This window comes from Excalfactoria chinensis, chromosome 2 (genome assembly GCF_039878825.1).
Source record: "Excalfactoria chinensis isolate bCotChi1 chromosome 2, bCotChi1.hap2, whole genome shotgun sequence".
Taxonomy (NCBI): Eukaryota; Metazoa; Chordata; class Aves; order Galliformes; family Phasianidae; genus Excalfactoria; species Excalfactoria chinensis.
The window spans coordinates 103,085,055-103,100,755 of record NC_092826.1 but is presented as its reverse complement, the minus strand read 5'-3'; the positions used below and the strand labels follow the sequence as shown (position 1 = coordinate 103,100,755).

General features: G+C 40.2%; 1 protein-coding gene across 1 annotated transcript; it reads left to right on the top strand.

Moving 5' to 3' along the window:
* The first annotated feature begins 1,056 nt into the window (after nucleotides 1-1,056).
* SOSTDC1 (sclerostin domain containing 1) lies at nucleotides 1,057-5,170 on the top strand. Its single transcript, XM_072329322.1, has 2 exons — nucleotides 1,057-1,781; nucleotides 3,846-5,170. The coding sequence occupies exons 1-2, from the start codon at nucleotides 1,577-1,579 to the stop codon at nucleotides 4,259-4,261; spliced, it is 621 nt and encodes a 206-aa protein (XP_072185423.1). The 5' UTR covers nucleotides 1,057-1,576; the 3' UTR covers nucleotides 4,262-5,170.
* Nucleotides 5,171-15,701: the final 10,531 nt, after the last annotated feature.

Sequence of the window (15,701 nt, the reverse complement as noted above, 5' to 3'; positions counted from 1 at the left end):
TGCCTTGCAACATTCTTGTTATTCCAGAACTGGGTTGGGCTAGTCTTAATAGATGCAGGCAATCGACTCGCTTCCCCACAGACAGCTCCACCAGTAAAACTCACTTCACCGTGCAACATTCCTCTTTTTCTGGTGTCTTCTAAGTAAAGGCTATCAATTTGATACTGACTAGATCCGTCCTTATTCCTGATGAAAGCCATGGTAACTTTTGCAATGACGCGAGAGGAACGTGGTGCCGATGCAGATGAATGTTTGCTTGTGAGTAGGATGAAACAAACTTGTCTCTGAATTTCTGGGGTTTTGATCCTGGCAGTAGAGGTAACTGATCTGTGTTTCAGTTCTGCTTTCATTACAGCTAATAAAATACAGGATGACTCCATAGATAGCAGTGAGATTAGTGGCTAATCTTTACATGATGTCAACTCCTGCACAGTTGAGTTGTGCCCTTTGCAAAGAAAAAAGTTTCCATTTATCTAGAACACTACAGCTTTCAGTGTTGATCACAGTTGTTTTATTTATAATGAAAATCTATAGAGCATTCACCACTGATGCAAACAAGCAAACAAGCATTGGCCTACTGACAGCATCTCAGCTTACACCAGTGTTTGGATTTGGGCCATGAAATTTGATGGAAAATCAACTAAGTGTGTGACACAGAAAAATCATATGTCAAAATAAGGACTCTTCTTTCCTCTTTGTTTTCCTTCTTTACATGAAATAATACATTTAAAATCCAACAATGCTCTGGGCAATGAACAAAATGAAAAAAGACGAGTTTGGTGAATGAGCATAGCACGAGGCTATGAATATGGATATGTTTGTACTAGAGCCTAGAGGAGAGGCTTTTTACGCGTGGCGATACAGAACTACATACTTGCAACTGTGCACACCAGGGAAAGAATATTCCCCTAAAACAAGGAGTTTCTCTAGCAGTGCTCCTTGTTGATCAAAGCTGCATAATTTAAAGCATCTTGAGGCAACTTTAAATTATTCACAGTGCATCTATTTTTTTGTGAGTGATCTTGGTATACAGCAGGCAGCTTTTGGGTTACCAGCAGTTTCCTGTAACTCCTGTAAACTTTGGCATCCTTACAGAACTGGTGAGTTTTCTGAAAGGCACTTTCGAAAAGAGGGGAAGTCGCTTTGCACGACAGTAGCCGAAGGGACCCATTCTGCCACTTCGTGTTAGTCACATCACATAGCGATGCTGCGCATGCAGGGCGACGGGGAACGGCGGGGCAGAGACTCGGTCCCAGACCCAGCGCTGCTGTGCGGTTCGCGACAGCTTCCCGATACCCTCAAAAGCCCCAAGCAGGAATCCTGCAATTAGCGCATCTAACTCCTCCTTTACTGCAAGCCTCTCTCCCATTGGTAAAAGGTCTTCCAGGCTCTTGTGGGGATCCCACCCCTTTTGTGGGTTTTCATTCTGAAGCTATCCACAACTTTACACCTGAATGAATGCCAAGCCTCTCTGAATATATAAAAAGGAAACCTTGAAGAGCAATTTCAGAGTTACCGAGAACAAGCAGAAGAAAAACATTTCATCCGGCTCCGCCAGACAGAGACCGACCAAATCATGCTTCTCCCCGCCATTCACTTCTACGGCTTACTCCTAGCTTGCATCTTCACGAGAAGCTACTCGGCTTTCAAGAACGATGCCACTGAGATACTTTATTCCCACGTCGTTAAACCTGCCCCTGCGAGCCCGAGCAGCAACAGCACGTTGAATCAAGCCAGGAACGGAGGAAGGCACTACGCCGGCACGGGCTCCGACCGTAACAGTGAGTATCCCACCGGCGGCCCCTCCACCGCGGCCTTTGGTCCCCAGCCCCGGAGACCCCCCAGCGCAGCGCCCCGGGGATGGGGCCGAGGGAAGATGCTGCTGCCGGTGGCTCTGCTCCGTCTCGCCCCCGAGCACGCCGGCCCCTGCAAGTCCTGTAGGACCGGCTCTCTCGGGCAGGTTGCTTCCTGAGGGAAGTTCAGCCAGGTTTGGTGGGTTATCCGGCAGGGAAGAGAGATAAAGGGAGAGGAGCGGGAGGCACTTCCAAAGCGCTCGCTTTCTTAACTCGCCCTCCTGCTGCGGGCAGGGGAGGTGTCTGGGCTACTTCTCAAATGCAATAAAAGACTCTGGATTTTGTTCCCGCCGTTTAGTTTTACTTCCTGCTGTAGCACTCACTGTTTAACACCTCCAGCAAAAGTAAACAAATCAGCTCATCATTTACCTGTGAGCTCTGCTTTAACTTGCCTTTTCCCGGTGAGTTTTATGTCTGTATGTTAGATACACGGGGATCTGGAAACATTCTGCTTTTTGTTCCCTTCCCTGCCCGCCTCCTTAAAATGAAAGAAATCCAAGCGCGCACACACACACCCCAACCCACCCACAACGATTTGATTAAAAATAGCGTCATCCCTGGAAAGTGATGGTAAAAAGTGACACGGATACCTTTCAGCTAAGCCAGGTGTGTCAGCTTCTATGAATGCTAAGGGTTTAAGCGCACAGGAAACATCTCATCATTATGAGATTACTGGAGCAGCCCAGTAGGCATTCACTGTCAGTGAGCTGTCACTAGAGAAAAGCTGAGCCAGGAGAGACATAAAAAAAGGAGAGACAAATTCAGATCTCTTACGGGCTGCTTCCAGGTACATTCCTGAGTGCAGCTGCAGGAAGGCAAGCGTGAATTTCTTCCGTGAGTCAGACAGGAGACCACCGCTGCAAATGGCCCCTCAGCTCAGCCCGCAGTCTGCAGTCCCCACTGTCTGCCCATCCTGAGACATGGGCCAGGGTGAAGTAAACTCATAACCTCAGCTCTGTGTCTCAGTTCAGAACCTGCTTACAAAAATCCAAGTAGAAACAGAGGCAGCCTGTAGCAGTGATATGTAGATGTACCTTCAAAGCGTTTTATGATTCACTCTGAAATGTTTCTAGTAATTACTCCCATTTTAAAGGCGTTAGTTAATTGCATTGTGTGTAGAATCTGTGCCGTAATTGTCCTTCAGAAAGAGGGAGAGCGTAGCCAGTAAAAATTGCTTATTACAATTAAGCGCGCTGTGGGCGTTTATTTCAAAGTGTAATTACTGAAATAAACAGTTGTGTTTATTGCAGGGTGCAGAGCTGCACATACAGACGGGTACAAACTTGCCTGTATTAGAAGCTCTGCATTTTGCTTCTCTGTCGATTGCCTGAGAGAATTTGCAGGATCCTCTATGTTACCTATAATAAAAAGACTACTCCAAATAGAAAGATGGTGTTGCCCTGAGGGCAAGTTGGTCACTCTGAAATTGCTGCTGCTAACCATTCAAACTGTATGCAAAACACTATTCCCTGGTAACTTCAGCTGTTGTCATTTTACTGTACCAGTGTTCAGAGCAGCAGTGCTCATGAGAAGCTCAGTCTGCTGAAACTGTGGAAGAAGCACTATTTAAAATTAATTTAAAAGCATATAAACAGTTTCCAAAGCACCGTTTCCCACTTGCTAATGATACAACATAATTGTTGTAAACATCACAGAGCAAGTTCCCTAGACTGAGAACAAGCAGGAAACATTTCTTCCCTTGGGGTATTTTTTCTCTTCCAAAAGGTATGTCCCTCAGAAGAAGAACAGAGAACAAAATTGCCTCTTCTACCACAACTGCTGAAGTGCATATCATTACCATTTCTTTATACTGTGGTAATACCCAGAGATACCATCAGCGCTCAAGGCCCTCGTGCTGGGGGTCAAAACACTAAAAAGACATCCTAGCCTACTTTAACTACTGCAAAACATAGCTTGTTAGGGGGAAAATGACTGGTTAAGGAAATCTTTGTGTTCTGAATCTCATTATTTATTATTGTGTGCATTCTGCAGATCGTGTTCAAGTTGGCTGCCGGGAACTGCGATCCACCAAGTACATTTCAGATGGCCAGTGCACCAGCATCAACCCCTTAAAAGAGCTGGTGTGTGCTGGTGAATGTCTCCCTTTGCCACTTCTGCCCAACTGGATTGGAGGAGGCTATGGAACCAAGTACTGGAGCAGACGGAGCTCGCAAGAGTGGAGATGTGTCAATGACAAGACTCGCACCCAGAGGATCCAGCTGCAGTGCCAGGATGGAAGTATAAGAACCTACAAAATAACTGTGGTCACGGCCTGCAAGTGCAAGCGATACACCAGGCAGCACAATGAGTCCAGCCACAACTTTGAGGGGACCTCTCAAGCAAAGCCTGTCCAGCATCACAAAGAGAGAAAAAGAGCCAGTAAATCCAGCAAACATAGTACAAGTTAAAAATCAGATGTTCTCTCCTCTTCTGCTCATCCTGCCAAAACTGAACTCACCTGTAACCATTTGCTTTACAGTCCTGACTGCTAAAAGACAAGTCTGCCATTGCTTTGTTCTCAGATGATACTGCACGCTATTTGTTTTGACCAAAATCAAGAGGGGCATTCTCAGCATATGGACCTTTTTGGGTGACTTTCCAAAAGCTCAAGATGGGCAGCAACACAAGTCTTCTAAACCCTCACTTCAAAGTTTTACGCTCCCTCCAGCCATGGAGGCAAAGAAAAGTTGCCATGAATATTCAAGGAAGTCTGTTTTGTAAAGTGACGCTTTGTTGTGTGTCCTCATGAGAACGGTTTATCATCACGCCTATTGCCTTCTCTGTCATGTTTTATGAACTTCGGACAACCGCTTACAAATGCAACACCAAGTATCCGCTTTCAGATTCATTCTAAAACAGGAATGCCTTGCATGCTGATCTTTCTGCTGTCTCAGTATACCAAAAATGAAAATATGCATGGCAGCAATCAAAAAGGAAAGCTGAACAAACTATTTATTTGTTGTTGTAATTATTTAATGAGCTTTTGTATGTGTTATTTCCCTCCAAAATGGTCTTATGTTTATAGCTTTTCTCACGTATCAAAGTATTCTGCTATGATTTGTGGCTGGATTAGAACCTGCATTTTGTAGATAATGTAAAATAGATGTTCTAGCATTCTTGGTATATATTTTTTCATTTTGAACATTAATAGACTTAGGTGTTATTCTGAACTACCAATTTGAAAATTGCTTTTCCATTCTCCACTTTGTATCATTTTTGTTTAAAAGTGTGCAATTGAAACAGATTGGACTTCCTTTCAAATTCATTCATTTCTTATTTTTCCTTTTGTACAAAAATAAACACCGCTAAAAAACTGCATTGTCTGTCTCTATGTACAAAAACACACACATTTTAATCAGTCGCAACACTTAACCTGAATAAGTGGGAGAACAATCGTTATCTGGTCTGAACTGCCTACCCATGAGATTTAACATAAAACATTATTCCTGTGGATTCTTTCAAGATGTACAAATCTTTTATGATGCCTTAACAGATGGTGCTTATTAGCAGTCCAAGCTAGGTTCATATGAACCAATTCTCAAGTTGTATATTGCAGGAGAAGTGTGTATTCGGGTAGTTTTACAGGCTAGTAAAACATCACTGTTTTTCTTACCATAAAGATGATGATCAATTCAAAATCAAATGGCAAAAATAACAGTCTGCTTAATCTTTCCAGTAGAGCCAATATAGTCCTGAGCATTATCTACAGATTATTGCAGGACATATTTGCAAATTGAAACATCCCACCTCCCAGCACAAAGTCCACGAATCATGTGCTTATCTTTCAAACTATATTGAGATAATATGGATTTCACCAAGGGACAGCGCTGTTCATAAATTATTAACTTTTATACCCTATTTGCACCCAAAGATAGGACAAGAACAGTGTAATGGAGATATGTAATGTAATGTAATCTTGCCTAATAAGGTGTCACACAAGCTCTCTTTAACCTCCTCTTTTTCTCATTGCATCTCGTATTTTAATTCCAAATGATTCAGTGTGAAGTTCTCAGCTGAGATTCTCCTTGGTTGTGCCAGTAGAAACTGTTTGAAAACCATTGCTGCTGCTTAGCTTACCGAATCCTAACTTTTATGTACAAAGTTTAATGTTTTTCCTCAAGATTTCTCTATAGAGAAGCCAGCAGAAGCCTTACACATGCATGGTGATTTAACTTCAAAGTGCCACCTGAGGTAGCCATGGTCTTTATTTGGGCAGGACTTTGGCCTTTTGCATGGGAGATTAACAGGAAAGCAGAGTCAGAAAGAGGCTTGCCTTGATGAATTTTCTTAAGGTATCAAGAGCTGACACCTTGTCACTCATTTCCAACACAATCAGCTTTATGTTCCATCCTGTTATATGTGAATTCATATGGGCCTATACAAGGATCCAGAAAAAAAGGCATTATTTAGGAATATCCAACTAGTTCTTTCTGTGTTGAGGATCTCCAACATGTAAAGTTGTCAGTAGTACGCAGACCATTGGTCTCGTGTGTACAGAGGAGAATCTTGCCAAAGCTTCAATCAGAAAAACAGTACTGTTTAAACTAAAATAATAAAGCATATGATCTTCTTATGTTTGTTTCAGAGTTAAAAAGGAAGGACAAGCTATATTTTTCTTAGTTTTCACCTAAAATATTAAGCTATATATAGATGCAATAAGTATATAAATGTTTTGTATATAGTATATTGTAGAGGCAGATCTGGCAGGTAGTATTTGCACAGAGTAGACCAATAAATAGTCCAGAGACACTTACTGCAATGACAGTACACAGAAGCTGACTTTCCTGATCATATCCCATTTACGAGAAGAGCACTAAATCTAGGGGATTCTTAAACAAGAATTTCTTAATAGTGATTGTAACTTTATCCTGCCATGTAGCTTAAGCTATTTCATCTTACTGCCTCATCTTTAACAAGGAAACAAGTATCTGACACCCTCTTGGTATATGGACAGTCAGTCTCAAAGGAAGACAATCCCCACTTCCACAAAACGTGGATTTTCTCAATTCAGCAACTGGAATAGAGACTGATTTTTTAAAATGTGTATTTAAAATTAGACATCTTAAAAAGAACCAAGAAATAGTTCATTAGCCTGCAATCATTCCTCCTTTACTTTCCCATTGATGAAAATTGCCCCTAGCTAAGGGGTAAGCTGTTTTATAATGAATAGAAACCATTTTTCCACAGATATCACTAGATAGAAACTTGGATGATGCTGACAGTTTTGCTAGCATGGTAGCACTCAGAGGCACACTGTAAAGAGGCAGTGGTAGACAGCAGGTGTCATTAAAGTATTATCAGTTGCGAAGGTCAGAATAGCTTGACATTTGAAGTTCAGACTAGAAAAGCCCTTTGAGAAGTTTATTGAATCAGTTTTTCAGCAGCAGTAAAGAAACTGTTGCTGAAAGAAACTCCAGCAACCTTGGAATCAAAACCACACAGTTGAGTTCAGTCAATTGTTTGGAAATAAAGCAGACATTTGAATAACGCCCCCTACAAAATACCTAACAGATTTCTGCTAGTAAATCACTGTTGTCCTCCTAACCTTAACCTTCATATCCTTCCTTTAGAACTGTAGCACTTACCAAGAAAGGACTGTTCAACATTCCAGTGTGGGAGTCTTGTTGCTACAATATTAACCTGGAGGTGTTCACTGGAAAACTATAAGAAATACTTAGTGTTGGAAAGTGTCCTGTTCTCATGATGCATTTCCTTTCCCTGAGGCCAGGCAAGGGGCTTTGATTCTAATTTTGTTGACATACATATAAACACAGCTCCAGGCTAAAACTGAATTTTCTCTAGAGATTTATGAGTTAAACAGACATTCTATCACTGGATTTGTTAACTTTGCCTGAGCGCTCCCCCCTGCAGTAAAAAGCCAGGCCCTCCATCTTTCTGAAAGATGTCCAGACTTTCAGTTCACTTGTCATGAGAGATATGTGGGCTGGCACACCAGAAAAGTGTGATTTTACAAGTGATATTGCCTGAGTTAATATGCAAACAACTACCTTCCTCAGTACTTCCGTGACAAGTAAATACTTTTATTTCATAATAATGGTCAAGCTAGATGCCATGAAAATAATTAGTCTCGACTAATTGCTGGCAAAGGTGTCTATAAACACTGGATTGTAATTCCACTTTGGGGGTTTGTTTTTAGTTCCTTCACTTTGGTTTGACTACATATTATAGCGAATGAAGTAATGTTACACCATGTAGCTGGAATTCAGGCCTTCCAAATGCCTCTATACAACAAAAAAGAAATACAGAAGACCTCCTAATATAAATGAAAATTAGGACCATTTGCTATGGTTTTTTGTCGAATATGGTGCTCCTGAACATAAAGGAACATTTAAAAACTCAGATCCCTGAAATCAGAATTTACTGTAAAAATAATAAAGTTCTATTCAGTCAAAATCAAAGACATGTTATTGAGAAGTGAAAGATGTTACCACCTATTCAGTAGGAAATTAGAAAATAATAAGTCATCTAAAAATATTCTGTTGAACACTTTGTCAATTTCTCATCCCTTGCTTTGTTGATAGTAGTCAAATTTAGAAACTAACACATCCAGGCATTCCAAAAAGAGATCGAAAATAGTTTTGTATCAAAAAGCAACTGTGCTGGTGCAAATATAGTTCAAAACAGCTAACAGTTTTAATAGTGAGACAATAGTACATTACTTTTGACTACTCAGAGGAAAATTCATGCTCTGACTTGATGCAGAACTTCCACATTTGATTTGTTTTGGTAGACTTGCTGAGAAGTTACTTAGCAGGGAAATTGCAAAACAAAAAAACCCAAACATAATAAAAGCACAGACCAGCTGGTAAAATCTGATGCTTTGGTGAAGGAAAGAAGAGCTAACCAGGCATATTCACTGAAGTTCTTTTATATAAAACAGAGGAGAGTTCAAGGAGGGGGCCTAAGAAGAGGAAATGCGCATCATGCATGAACAGATTCTGAGAAATGCTGGGACTATGCAAAGTTTTAAAACGGACTGTAAAGCACAAAGACTATTTTAATTGCAGCTGAAGCAAGTTTAAACATCTGTTGCCTGTTAGATTATTATTTTATTTACTTACTTATTTACTCATTTATTTTTGGGATGGGTTGAAGAGAGCTCTGCTAGATTCCCTATGGCCATTAAACTGGGATGAAGAACAGAGGTCTGACTATTTCTAAAATGTAAAGTTGCAATTTTCTTTTTGTTTTCCCCACTGGAAAAGCCTGCTGAAACCTTTGCTTTTGTACACCTTTATTGCAGTTTTTAGGATGGCAGCCAGAACAGCTTATAGAGGAGTGGAATAAATTGTTTTACTGCAGTATATCTTTTGTTTTCGGATACGGAAATCCCTGAATCTGAAATGACTGAATCTGGGTATGTTTAAAAGAGGTGGAAGAAGAAGAAATGGCTCAAAAAATGGAATAAAATGACATGGGCAAAATGTGCTGCTTGTCCTTCGTTTTCTTCTGATCATCACAACTTTACAGGAGACCACAAATGACATCTGCATGCAGACTGCCAGGCTCAGTGCTAGCCAATGCATATTCTACCCTTGACATTTAATAGACTGCAAGATCTAAATTCACTTGGTAGATAATTTCTGGCTGTGTGGACCGGTTTTCATTTGTTAAGTACAATCTTACAAAGATGGAATTCCTCCCACATGACCTCTTGTAAATGGAATAGTTTCTCCTCATTTCTGTGTTTCACACATGGGACTAATGAAGAACACTCCTGACGTTCTAGAGGTTATTATTAATATAATAAGAGACACAGAATTAATACTATGTATAGCAATAAATAGTAAAGCTTGCATTCCTGTTCACATCAAACCCACAAATTTTCATTTGTGCTATTTGTGCTGTTTCATTCTGCTCATTACTTTAAGCTTGGTGAACAGTTTCACATCCCTTCATAAGAATTCCACTGATCAAATGTAAAACAAAGAGAAACGACAATCCCAACTCACTTCAGATCTTAAGTATTCTCAAATGTTCCTCTACATCATTCTGTATTACTGGTATCTGTGGCTTAATATCACATATTTAAACCAGTTTCACGGATTATCTCTACTATGAATCGTTTTGCAAAAAAGAAACTGCCATTAGTCTTTCTTTAGAAGTACCTGTTTCTCTGGTCATAGAATGACTTGGGTTGGAAGTGACCTCAAAGATTACGTGGTTCCTACCCCCGTTTCATGAGCAGGGCTGCCAATCACAAAATCAAGTAGAAGAACAGGTTGCCCAAGACCCCATACAACTCTTGAACTCTACCATGATTGGAAGCCTGTTGAAAAAGAACAAATTAAACTACTGTGGGTTTTTTGTTTTGTTTTGTTTTGTTTGGTTGTTTGTTTTTTAAACCAAGATGATAGGACACTGTTCTAGTGACAAGTGGCAGCTGTTAAATCACAGTGACAGTGGAAAACAGTCTCCGGATTTTCTGTCCCTCAACTTTCACATCTCCACTTTCGTTAGGGCCATCATACAATGCACTCAGGTGGCCTGATGCCCCAATACACAAATTCTACAAGTGCAGTGCTGATGCTGAAGCTGAGAATTTAAGCCTACCCAACCTTGTCATTACTTAGCATCTGACCAAAGCACCTAGAAGCCATGAAGATCATACAAAAGCCAAGTATGCACAGGCTCTAGAAGAAATGTATCTACCAGAATCATGTAAAACAATGCTCAAAGTGTAACATAAAACACACATAATACGGCAGGTGAAACTCAAAATATGCTTTTCAACAATTACTTACAACTAAGTGCAAGTATGGAAACACTCCACTGTGTGCAGAAACCACATTTTCTTTACATTCATAGCAGTCATATTCACTACAAATGCTTCAGTGATTAACTGTCTAAAGATCATGGAGCACTTTTACCTCATCAACTAAAACTTAGAGCTCATTATACTAATCACCTTGTTTACAAGGATGGATAGTGATAGGAGAAGATGGAATGGTTTTAAACTGAGACAGAGGGAGGTTTAGGTTAGATATTAGGAGGAAGTTTTTCACACACAGGGTGATGACACACCCTGTACAGGTTGCCCAAGGAGGTTGTGGATGCCCCATCCCTGGAGGCATTCAAGGCCAGGCTAGAGGTGGCTCTAGGCAGCCTGGTCTGGTGGTTGGTAACCCTGCACACAGCAGGGGAGTTGAAACTGGATGATCACTGTAGACCTTTTCAACCCAGGCCATTCTGTGATTCTGTGACTCTATGATTTATATTGTTTTGTGAAAGATCAAGCCATATATCAAGAACACTTTGCAGACCTGTGCATGAAGGCAAAAGCACTTAAAACTTCATTCGCAGATCTGATGGCAATAGCACTTATAATTTCCTTTGCAGATCTGATCTATAGGTAATTCTATGTACAGAGTATATTAGGCATATAAGCACTCTTTGATATTTGATAGCCAACTATTTACATCATTCATGTTATGTACTTGTGTAACTCCCTTGCTGAATAGATGTTTTGATCTCAACTCTACACAGCAGTAGAAGAAAATAAATAGCATAAAGCTTATGCAAATATTCTGCATATCTATAGCATCTTTCACCAAAGAATCTAAGAGCAAAAATAACTCTTTGCAATGGTATTTGTAAAAATACACATGTAGAAATATGCCAACACAAATAAGGTAAGAATTCCAACTTACTAATTATGATTTGGAGGGAAAACTGTTTTGCCTTTTTCAACATTACCCTCACTATTGCATTGCCTCAAGCAATGATTCCTGTGACACTGTGACTTGAAAAGCACTGTCACCCCAGTAAAAACACTTTGAGATAGCTGTTAAGCAAGTAAGACTGAAACAGTGAAGTAGCAAGTCAGTTCAAAAGGACAAACCTAATGGCTGACTAGGCCTTAGTTGCAGGCAGCAAACAGAAGATTGTGGAGGACATAAAAGACAACTTTTACATGATTACTTTTTATAGTGATCAAACAGAATAAACAGTAAAATATCTGGGAAAAAAAAAAAAAAAAAAGTCTGCCCAGATGCCATATTTTCTCTTTTTTTTCATATGCAAATTATACAGATATAGAAAGGATGATGAAACTGTAACTCTTTGAGATGTGGTGTAAAGTGCTACAGATAGCAATAGACACCCAAAATAAGCTCAGAAATACTGCCATTTCTTTCTAATGTTCTTCTAATCAATCCAGATAGGCAAAAGCCCCATTTCTTTTCTTTGTGAACACTGACTCCAACAATTGCAGTTACTAGTGACTTAAAGAAGCTTAAGATTGCTATTCTACTTAAACAGAAGTTGTCTCTGGAGAATACTGACTTACTGTTCTCAACTTGTATCTGATGGCAAGCCACCATAAAAGTGATAACTGTTATATATCTGTATAAAATCAGAGAAATGCAATTGGGCAGACACAAAGTTCTGGCCAAAATCCTACAACACTCACCACTCAGAATGTTGTGGATATCAAATTTGCTGCAAGAATGGATCTCAGAATTTAAGTATTTTTTGTTTTATGCTCTTTTATAATTCTTGCACTTCTATACTAGTAGGTTTGTTTGTTTGTTTAATAACATTTTGGGGTTTTCCATAATTTTGCTTTTACAATTCACTTTAATTTGCCAAATGTTCCCTTGGCTGCATGCACTTCCATTGAAACACACAACTGTGAACCTTGCTGCTGGTGAAGAAAAGGTAAATTCACCCAACTTGGACCAAATTAAAAACAAAACATTTTAAGAGCTTAGAAATGACTTTTAAAAAGGGAGAGACAATTTCTCGGTTAATTTATACCACACCTACAGAGGATTTACTTGCAGCTTTTAATCAAGAAACTGAACTTCTTCTTTTTTACAAGAAAAAATAAACAAATCGTTCTATCAGTCCAATAATTTAATTCTCACTTAACATCCCCCATAAACACTACAATGAGTTTCAGTCACAGAAGCATTTTCACATTTTCACGCTAATTTCTCCTCTGGCATTTCATCTCAATTTGCACATCTTTTCTTTCTTCAATAGAAAAGGAAAAAAAAAACAACTAACTTTTCAAACATATGGCAAATATACCGCATAATTGCAAACTAGCATTGTGGTTTCGGCTGTTATACCCCTGCACAGAAATGATGGATTAAACTGCTCTTTATTTGCTGTAAGTCAAAAAGATTGCCTTCATTTCTCTTCATTGAAAAAAAAATAAGGTATAAAATTGTTATCTCAATATCCAGCAATTTACCTTTTATCCGACTTCAAATGTTTATATATGAGTCTCCATTGGACACAGAAATCCTATGATTAAGTTAATAAAAATGTAAAATGGAATGGTACTGAAGCAAATTATGTAATCACAAAATACTATTGTGTTTCACTGCATGTTGCTATCAAAGTTTTACTGCAAAGGCAGTATAAATTGATAAGTATATCAAATAAACTCTTCCTTCTTAGTCATTGTCTAAGAAAATAAAATTCATGGAGAAATAGCAATAAAATTCATTGTATAACCAAGACTACGGGAATCTGTGTACTGAAGGGTTTACTGAAGAAACTACTCAAGGTTGCACTGTCAACCCAGAACAAGAGTACTGATTCCTGATTACAAAAACATCGGAGGTACCTCTCAGACCAGAATGTCAAAGCCAACATCCAAGGCACTAACTTATTTAGCATTTCTGTCTCCTACGCTCACGACATCACATCTAAGGGACATGCCCTCTGTCACAATTGTTCCTGAGACAAGGCTGAGAAGGAGGTGTTTTTCACTACTAGAATAGCTGCATTGTGTGAAGTTTTGAAAGACAGAAACAGAGAAGTTTCGTACTTAACAAACTACCTAGAGAAGTTAAAAAATACACGCTAGAAAATGAACATACAAACTCCTGCCCTACACAAGAGGTAAGTAACTTCTTCAGGACAGATCAAGCCTCATCCACCTAACATAATAAGGAAAATGGGCATAAGAACAAGAACAGAACCAACTTTTCCATGCAAAATCAGAATGTCAAAATGGGGAAAATAATTCTGAAGGGATTCTGTGTTAGGGAAACTCCTGCTTACTTACTCCTCAGAAGTAATGTACAGTTGGAGGAGTCATGGGAACAAAAAAAGAGCTTACTTTGCTGAGGACAGCAATACAAACAAGAAAAAAAAATCTGCCAGATAAGCTACACTTGTCTAGAGTAACGACTGTGCTCCTCATGAACTGAAGTATGAAGACACAGGGCAGGAATTCAGAATGTCTGGAAAAAAAAAAGAAAAAGAAAATAATAATAAAAAAAGTGGAAATGTTGCATAAAGATCTGCCGTAAGCGTGTTTGCATAGAATGGCTGCAAGAAAAGAACTCATAATAATCTATGTAATGAGCGTCAGTACTGGACGAGCCTACCTGAAGGAGAAAAGTTCATTTTGGCTACCTGGTAACAAAGAAGTGATGCTGAATGCATGGCAATCTGCACGGAGGAAAGGAGTCAAAACAAATTCCAAAGTTCTGAAAAAAGAGAACATACAAATGGATGTAAGCGCTTTGAAATTAGCTGTAGATAAAGACACTTTCAAAGATGATAAAATATAAGGCCTACCGAAAATGAAAAGCACCAGATGATTATTGCTCCTCAGCTAAGGATTTTCTAAGAAAAATCCCCCATGAGTAACAGCCCTGAAGATGAGAGCAGAAGCTGTCAGTTCAACTTTCAGTTAATGTTTTCAGTGATGCAAGGGGTCCCTATTCCAAAGTTACTCAGCACACACATTCCTTCCCGTCTTTTATATGTCCATTTCCTTTGTTTGTCACCAGTCCCTCCCATGTTCCATTGCATGGTGCTAGTTGATGTGATTTCTGTTCATTGTCTTAACTGTCAAAACACCTCTGCATGCAAAGCGCGTTACGTTTCCATTGCATCATACAATTTCTCATGATCCTCCTACTACTGTAGGTACCAATAATGACAGCGAATTCTACTTTTGCCAGCAGGCATCATTTCCATTGGATGACTCCTGCTTACAATGCCTCTGCAATTTCTGGTGGATAAGAAACTTAACATTAGCCAGCAGTGTGCTCTTGCAGCTTGGAAAGCAAATGGTATCCTGGGCTACATCAGGAGAGGGGTGGCCAGTAGGGATAGGGAGGTGATTCTCCCTCTTTACTCTGCTCTTGTGAGGCCCAATCTGGAATACTGTGTCCAGGTATGGAGCCCTCAGTACAAGAAAGACATAGAGCTGTTGGAGAGGGTCCAGAGGAGGGCCACGAAGATGGTCAAGGGGCTGGAGCACCTGCCCTATGAGGACAGGCTGAGGGAGCTGGGCTTGTTCAGCCTGGAGAAAAGAAGGCTGCGGGGTGACCTCATTGCAGCCTTTCAGTACCTGAGGGGTACCTGTAATCAGGAGGGGTGTAAACTCTTTGAAAGGGCTGACAATAGTAGGACAAGGGGAAACAGTTTTAAGTTGAAAGAGGGAAGATTCAGGTTGGATGTTAGGGGGAAGTTCTTTACTAGGAGAGTGGTGAGGTCCTGGAACAGGCTGCCCAGGGTGGTTGTGGATGCCCCATCCCTGGAGGTATTGAAGGCCAGGTTGGATGGGGCCCTGGGCAACCTGATCTAGTGAACATGGAAGTTTGGTGGCCCTGCCAGGCAGGGGGGGTTGGAGCTTCATGATCCTTGAGGTCCCTTCCAACCCAGGTCATTCTGTGATTCTGTGTATCTCATACCATCATTTCACCCCAGCTCACATCTGACCCTTTTTCTTTTTTTCCTTTTGGGATAGTGGCCCTGCAGGCCGTCTATTTCCCCTGTCATGGGTGCAGGTAGATTTTAGGTTAACCCATGACACCCTGGCAAAGCAGCCCACCTGGCACTTAACAAGCTGCTTTT

Excerpts from the sequence above, each read along its gene's own strand:
- SOSTDC1 (XM_072329322.1), top strand. The coding sequence starts at position 1,577 with ATGCTTCTCCCCGCCATTCACTTCTACGGCTTACTCCTAGCTTGCATC. Across the intron at positions 1,782-3,845 it reads CACGGGCTCCGACCGTAACA|ATCGTGTTCAAGTTGGCTGC; the intron begins GTGAGTATCCCA and ends TGCATTCTGCAG.